The sequence below is a fragment of the Arctopsyche grandis genome, unplaced genomic scaffold (genome assembly GCF_051622035.1).
Source record: "Arctopsyche grandis isolate Sample6627 unplaced genomic scaffold, ASM5162203v2 HiC_scaffold_334, whole genome shotgun sequence".
Classification (NCBI taxonomy): domain Eukaryota; kingdom Metazoa; phylum Arthropoda; class Insecta; order Trichoptera; family Hydropsychidae; genus Arctopsyche; species Arctopsyche grandis.
The window spans coordinates 1,720-9,942 of NW_027518512.1; the positions used below are offsets into that span (position 1 = coordinate 1,720).

General features: G+C 30.7%; 1 protein-coding gene across 1 annotated transcript; it reads left to right on the forward strand.

Annotated features, from left to right (window-relative positions):
• The first annotated feature begins 506 nt into the window (after positions 1–506).
• On the forward strand, positions 507–1,790 carry LOC143922082 (uncharacterized). Its single transcript, XM_077445350.1, has one exon. The coding sequence runs from the start codon at positions 507–509 to the stop codon at positions 1,776–1,778; it is 1,272 nt and encodes a 423-aa protein (XP_077301476.1). The 3' UTR covers positions 1,779–1,790.
• Positions 1,791–8,223: the final 6,433 nt, after the last annotated feature.

Below are 8,223 nucleotides of genomic sequence, written 5' to 3' on the forward strand. Positions count from 1 at the left end.
TTGAAGCTAACATTATTTAATGAACACTTCTGTTGTGATTATCTTCGACTTATATATCTAACTGCATATTTACTTTTACACTGCTGTTTTATTAATTAAAACTTTCACAATACAATAGCTTTATGTAGATTACCCATGTAAACACTAAATAAATCATTTCATCCGGTTTTAAGTTTATTTTCACTATTCCGCGCTATCTCCAATCGCCCAACCTTTAAATTATTAAGAGTATTTAGTGGCAAAAAAACAACAAGAGGCACAATTTTATATTTTATTGGAACCATTCAGAGTTGATTTTAATTTTTAGATTTGTGTAAATTTTAAAATTATGCATTTTTTTATTTTATTTCCAGGTTACGGTATTTGCTTTATTTTTGTCAATTTAATCTTTAAAATATCTGTTTTTGCTCAATAATTAACATTCTTCTTTTTCTTAAACAATCTTTTCATTTTGCTTTCTATTTATATCTTTCTTGTTTCTTTAAAGAACAATAATTATCTGCCCTATGGGAAACTCTGGCTCGACCCCAAATAAATCATCCGATAACACTTCAATTAATTTGAAGAGAAAGAAAAGAGTGAAAGATTCAAAATCGTGCTCAAAGTTGCCTTTAATTACTCCAAGTAACAAATGTATACTGCGTTTATTGAAATTACAAAAAACAATGCGATTTTTAGCCTTAGAAGACAATCTACTTGGGTTGGTAGAATTAAATCCACATGAAAAAGACTCTTCTAAACTTTTATTAGAAGAACAATTAAGAGGTAGTCCATTAGCTATTGGCACTTTAGAAGAATTTATTGATGATGATCATGCAATTGTTTCTTCTGGTCTTGGACTGGAATATTATTGTGTTATTATGAGTTTTGTAGATAAAGATTTATTAGAGCCTGGTTGTACAGTAATATTAAATAACAAAGATCACACAGTTGTGGGAGTAATGGAATCGGATGTAGATCCACTAGTATCTGTGATGAAATTAGAAAAAGCACCAACTGAGACTTATGCTGATATAGGAGGTTTAGAAAGCCAAATACAAGAAATTAAAGAAAGTGTTGAATTACCTTTGACTAATCCTGAATTATTTCAAGAGATGGGAATAAAGCCACCAAAGGGTGTAATTTTATATGGGCTACCCGGTACTGGAAAAACTCTTTTGGCTAAAGCCGTTGCCAATTCCACTTCTGCAACATTTTTAAGGATTGTTGGTTCAGAATTAATTCAAAAATATCTTGGTGATGGGCCTAAACTTGTAAGAGAAATGTTTAAAGTTGCTGAAGCTCATGCCCCTTCTATAATTTTTATTGATGAAATCGATGCTATTGGTCACATGAGATATGACACCGATTCAAGTGGTGAAAAAGAAATTCAGAGAACAATGCTGGAATTATTAAATCAATTAGATGGCTTTGACACGAGAGACGACATAAAAGTTATTATGGCAACTAATAAAATTGAAGTTTTAGATAGTGCATTAATAAGGCCAGGACGTATCGATCGTAAAATTTATTTTGGAATGCCGGATGCAGCAACAAAGAGAAGAATTTTTACAATTCACACTGGTAAAATGACTTTTGATAAATCCGTTATTCTTGAAGATTTAATTTCTTCTAAGGAGGATTTGAGTGGTGCTGATATAAAAGCAATTTGCACAGAGGCAGGAATGAGTGCTCTAAGAGATAGAAGAAAGTTTGTTTCTATGGCAGATTTTTTAAAGGCAAGGGAAAAAGTTCTTTACAGCAAGCAAAATACTATTCCTACAGGATTTTATTCTTAAAATAAATGTCGTTGATCTAATTATGATTTTAATAATGTTTTAGCCCATAATTTAAAAAACTATCTCTTTGTTAGATTTAATTTTTTCTTGTTTTATATTTTTTGAAAAAGTTTATAAAATTTTAATTTTTTACTTTATAAACTTGATCGTTGATACAAAGATACCTCATTAATATAAAAGCAGTTGTATGGTTTTGTAAAATATAGAAACTTTAATAAAAATTTTGTTAAGGTTTTTGCTATTTGCGCCAAAGAAGAATAAGCCCCCATAGGGGCTTTCTAGTTTTTATGCGAATTCGTTTACAAGTTTTAGATTATTTTTCACCATCAAATTTAAATGTTCATAATATTCTAGTCGTTGAACTCTATTTTAATATATGAAATTATACTTTTACGTTGTTGTGTTATCCTCTAGTAATATAATCCCTAAATGCCCTTAATTACTAAATACTTAAATGATGAAGAGCTTACGCCATCTTCGATGGCACAAGACAAACGTGCAGTTTTTTTCCTTCTCAATGAAAATCTTTTTGTATTTTACGCCACTTTAAGCCTAATTTTTAATATTTACTATATTAGATTAGATCTTTGTAAAACAGTTGTTTTTTATAATTTACTTATTACATCTTACACCTTCTCTTTATTTTCAACTCTTGTTTATTTATTTTAATTAATTGATGTTTAAAAAAATTGTCTGGAAATCAGTTTCTAGAACTGCATTTTTTAAAAGCATTTAATAATTTGTTGCATTATACCTTAAATTCTGTTTTTTTAATCTCTTTAACATACTCTCAAAGACATTTCATTACTTTTTATTGTTTTTATATTTGAAACACACCTCTTTAATTATGGCTTTGAAACAATGTAACAATGATCTTGCAGCTTGTCATGTCTTTAGTATCAGCACAAAATTCCCCATTTTTAGCTATTAGTAAACGAAATCAACTAGAACTTGGTTTACCTGTACAAGATATCCAAGATGACATCTGCCTATTTGTTTCTTGGGCAACTAAGGAATCTGGAGATCTTACAGACAAAAATAAAAAAATTCTTGAATCTTTAAAAGTACAATACCCCGATCATTTTATAAGGTGTTCTAACAATGTTAGTCCATCCGAATCCCCAATATTAATGGATGATAAGTGTTCGGGCGAATTTTGCAATAATACAAATGTATCCGCTTTTGATATTCCTGAAATAATTAAACCATTCGAAAAGGAAGGCGTGCTTATTATAAATAACGGAACTGGTAAAAATGACTCTAATAATCTACAAAAATCGGAGAAAATCATAGTTACAACATCAACTTCTGAGAATGGCCCTGGCGAAAATAACTCTCCGATAAAATGTGAAAACGGGGTTGAAAATAATAAATGTATTCAAATCAACATACAAACTGTCGAACAACCAAAATCTGTGGAACAACTTATAACACAAACTATTGATACACAAGAAAAAAAATCTAACGATAATGTTGATTTTATTACTCCGTTGCAATGTACTCCTACGACTATACAATTTTGCAATTTTTCACCGATTGAAAAGAAACAACTGCCAGTAAATAACAACTGTTCTTTCAATAACAATCAAATGGTTAACAGCGAGTGCTTTAATATGCAGGAAATTTCACGGCCAAAATTGTTAAATTATACGTTGATTAAACCACCAATAGAAATATTTCCTGAATATTCTAATCCAATTTCATATTTCGAGCAACCTCAGAAATTTTTACCGAGAAAACGTGTTTTAAGAGCATCCGATCTTGTAAAGAAAGTATACAATAAACAGCGGGATAATAATAAACCCAGGCGACAAAATAAAATGTATACCCCAATTCCTTCTTATCCTGTAGCCCCACAGCCACCACAATACTCACAAAATTATTTTTTCCCACAGCCTACGTACTTACCGAGGCCGTTACAGCAGCAACCTGTTGCAAAACCTCCAAAACTTCATGCTGTTAGACCTAAGCAGGTTATTTTACCCCAAACATTTATACAAACGATTACAACAACTTTTACACAACAACCAATTCCAGTATTTATAACAAATACAGTAGTAAAGACGGTCATTCATGAGCCACCACCGGTAGAAATAATAAAAGAATTGGTTAGAACAGTTACAACAAAAATTCCATATCGCTTAACAATGCCGCCTATTACAAAAACTTTCTATCAATCGGTTACACAAATTCTTACAAGAAATATTTATTATCCTAAAATTCAAAGATCGACTGTTTTTATTACACAATATGTTCCGCACCCTTCAAATTTATCTACAAGATCTACGGAAATACTTCCATTCAGAGTTAGAATGCAAGACAGAGTCAGAGTATTGCCAAATAATTGTTATACTGATCGAAAAAATCAGTATTTGTTACGCGAGGTTCCTAACCAAATAGCAGTGCAAGAAATTACAAATATTCCCACCAAAACTGAGCACACTGTTACTGTAACCGAAATAAAACCCCAAGAAACTCCCAACTCGTCTACTACGGCAACGATTACGAAAACTCCTTTACTAATCGTATCTTCAAATGTTGACTTAGAGAAAAATATGAGCATTTCCAGCACTCCTTTGTCTATTACAAATGCCTTGGCTTCTTTATCTGAATTAAGTACAGTTTCTAGTTCAATCGAGCCCAATTTAAAGGGTTTTAAAAGCCTAAATATTCAAAAAAATATTCATATTCAATCCGGTTTGCAAGATGATACTGGCTCATATAAAAAATCTAATAACCTCTCACAGAGTGAAATTCCAGATTTAATGCTTCAAACTCCCAAAAACAAAAGAAAGACACACAAGAAGATTAAAAACATTCAAGTAGAAGAGAGTAGTTTAAGTGAGCCCACAGAAACAGTAAGTATAAGGCGACCGATCAAAAAGATAAAACAGGTTGAGACAGATAGCTATGAAGAAGAAGAAACTAGTGTTCGGAGTAAAAGACCAATTAGTAAAAAGAGAGTAACCGTTTATGAAGAAAGTGGTTTGGGTGATAGAACGATAAAATTTGATTTAGAAAGTTTGAAGAAAGAGAAAAACTTAGAAAAACGAATAGCGGCTGAACTTAAGCAACAACTAAAGTACTCTACAGATGAAAACCTGGCAGATGAGCAACTGGAAGAAAGTGGTGCAACACCCTATCAACTCGAATTCTCGTCTCCGCCGTTAAATAGTCAAAGATCAAGATTTAATGATTATTCATATAGTAATAATTCGCAAGAAGCAGCGGATAAAAGTTTAGATGTCTTGATTGATAAATTTAAAAATATTGCAGATTCTTATTTGAAAAAAATTAATAATGATAGCCTCACCTCCAATTCAATAATCTTAAGCCAAACTGCACCTCCTGTATCTACAACAACTGTTACTACACAATCGATTACTACGGTAACAAAAATTTCACCGCCTGATTCGGCTCCAGATATAACTTATAGCTCAGTTTTGCCTAATTTAGAAAGAGAATTGAAAGAAGTTAATAAGCAAAATAGTATTATGATGGCAAAAGTCTTAGAAAAGTTGGAAAGTAAACAAGAAAACGCACGAGTAGATTTAGATTCTGCTTTTAATAAACAAAACAATTTTTCAAGCTCCTCATATGAATCTAATAGGGAATCGACTTTGGAATTACGAACAAGAACTGTGACTTCTACTATTGATGAAGCTGATATAAATGAAAGGCCATCATCAATTTCACTCGGAAAAAATAAAAATGGAGAGATAGGAAAAAGGTCTACAGAAGCAGCTTCATCAGCAAAAAATGTCAGTTACGGCTCATCACGAACGAATACTTCAACACCACAAAAGTCATCAAAACAAATAACTGATAAAAGCGATGCATTCAGTGAAATTCTTGATTTGCTTGCACCCCACGAAGAAAAGTCCTATTTATTTGGATGGTTGAAAAACAATAAGAATAAAATAAATTCGTCGAAATTAGATATTACTACCACTGCCAACAGTAAAATTGACCTTTCTAATCAAAACACTAGAGACATTTTACTCAAAGAGCTTTTAATTTTCATTAATAGAGACACCAGAAATGAAGAAGACATATTAAATATACTTAGATTAATTAAAATAGTGAAGAATGAGAAAGCCCAATCAAGCAAGTACACCACACGAAGTAATTTGAGCACAATGGAAAGCACAAGCCACAACAACCCGGTTAAAACCCCAATTATCACAACTACTAAATCAAGTCAATCCAGTACAATAAAAAGGCGGCCTGGTAACCCTAAAACTACAAAGAGTCAAAACAAGGAAAAGAAAACTGATAAAGTAAATACAGACCAGTTTAAGATTAAAGTTGAGAACCCAAAAGTCAAAAAGAAGTATCCTTCCACCCGCACTATTCCAACTAGATGGTTTACAACTACGGTGACTACTATTAGGGCAAGAGATAGGAAACCAAAGCAATCTACAAATGTGGTTACAATTTTATCAAGTGATGAAGAGAGTGGATTAGACAGTGGGGAGTCAGAATCAACTTCTCAAAGTACACCAGTAAATTCAACTGCTATGGCTGTTTCCACTGCTTTTGAAACATCTGAATATTATAATGTTTCTTCTACTGCACCTGTGATAATTCAAGAAGATAGAAGAGAATCTAACAAATTAGAAAAGTCTTTTATTAATTCTACAACTGTCCCACCTCGTCAAAATGTATCAAATGCTTCTAGCGATCAATTTATATCCATGTCAAACGCAAATGAAGATTATAGTAACTCCCAGACAAAATTAAAAGAGCGTACAGTGACTATGACTGTTCAAACAACAATAACAAGAACAATAGCTACCACCCCCTCTGTAGTGAGAACAACTGTTAATCGATCAAAGTTTAATGTAGAAAGTGCTGTGGACAACAATATTATAGCAAGCACTAATACAATAAATAAGAATTCTGGTATTAATTCAACAACAATTGCTTCCATTCATACACCTAATATTTCTATTCGAGCAAATAATTCACCCGGTCCTCAACAAAATATTCCACGAACATCACTTGGGCATGAATTGTTTAACCAACCATCTTCTTATGTGGTTATTGACCAGTCACCAACAGACATCAATAAAATATCTAATAATGATGTAGTATTAGTACAAACTGATGATAATTCAGTTGCTCAAAAAGCGCCAAATAAGCTACTAATTAAAAACGAAGATTCAAAGGAAGATCCAAATTATTATGATGTGGATTTAAATCAAAGCCATGAAGAAAGTGATAACACAGAACACAAAACAATATTTGTAAGGCGGCAAGAAAGTCTATCAAAACATAAGCATGCAAGTAAAACTTTCAAACAAGAAAGTGGCACTTCAAATGAGCCAACTACAGTTGATGTCTCAGACAATGTTAAAACTATTGAAAAAAACAATAAATTTGATATAATAGAGTTCACACAAAGCAATGATTCAAATGTGGAGCGTTAAAAAATAACAAAAATGAATAAGTATATTTTTTACTTTTAAAGCATTAAATCAGGGTTGTTTTCTCTCTTTTTTTTATAAATATTTTAAATACTGCTTAATGATTGAATCTTTTTTTAAAAAATATCACAAAAATCCTCTTTAGATCCAATTATTGTTTAAATCTTTTTTTTAACTTAGTGTTTATTTCCGATATACATATAATTAATCTAAATTTAGCATAAAAATTTTATAACAAACCTGTAAAAACGATTATATTAAATTTTTAAGGCTAGAAAAGAGTTTATTTAAGAGGATGTAAATCTAATATTCGTATTTATAGAATATAGACATTGAATTTAAATAGTTTTTCACGTTAAATTATATAAACATTTTTGTTGCTTGAATATTTTTCAAATATAACTGTCAATTTTAGAACTTTCATTTATTGATTGCATGGGTAAATAATCCATGCTTTATTTTAAAGCAAAATTTTAATTAAAAATCTTCACTTAAGAAAGCAACAGAGTTACAAGATAACTCTACAGTTGCGACAATAACGTTTATTCAAAATCTATTAGCATAGAAATTTTGTTTAAAAATTAAAAAAACAAGATTATTTGACGAATTGGCTATAGAATTATTTTTCTAAAAAAAAGACTTGCCCTTTTTTTAACGTTCATTTTCAAATTGTAAGGCTCTTTTGACTTCAGTTAAATAGGATTAAGAGCAGCAAATAAAGCACCAATAATTTACACCCCTTTTAATTACTAGCGTTCATATATACATTTCATTGTGATTATTTAATTTTTTATATAATATGCTGGAGTAATTAGTGCCTTTTCCCTTTCAAAATGTTATTGTTATAATCGGTCAAGATTAATGCCCCTAATGTCAATAAATATTTTAAGTAGTAACAGTTATTATATTTAGTTGGATATATATATTATACTTAAATAAATACCCATATTTACCTCAAACTCTTACTTATTTTAAATTATTGTGTTTTCTAAATAAAATTTTAACCCCTCAATGTC

Coding starts and splice junctions, on each gene's coding strand:
- LOC143922082 (XM_077445350.1), top strand. CDS start 507: ATGGGAAACTCTGGCTCGACCCCAAATAAATCATCCGATAACACTTCA.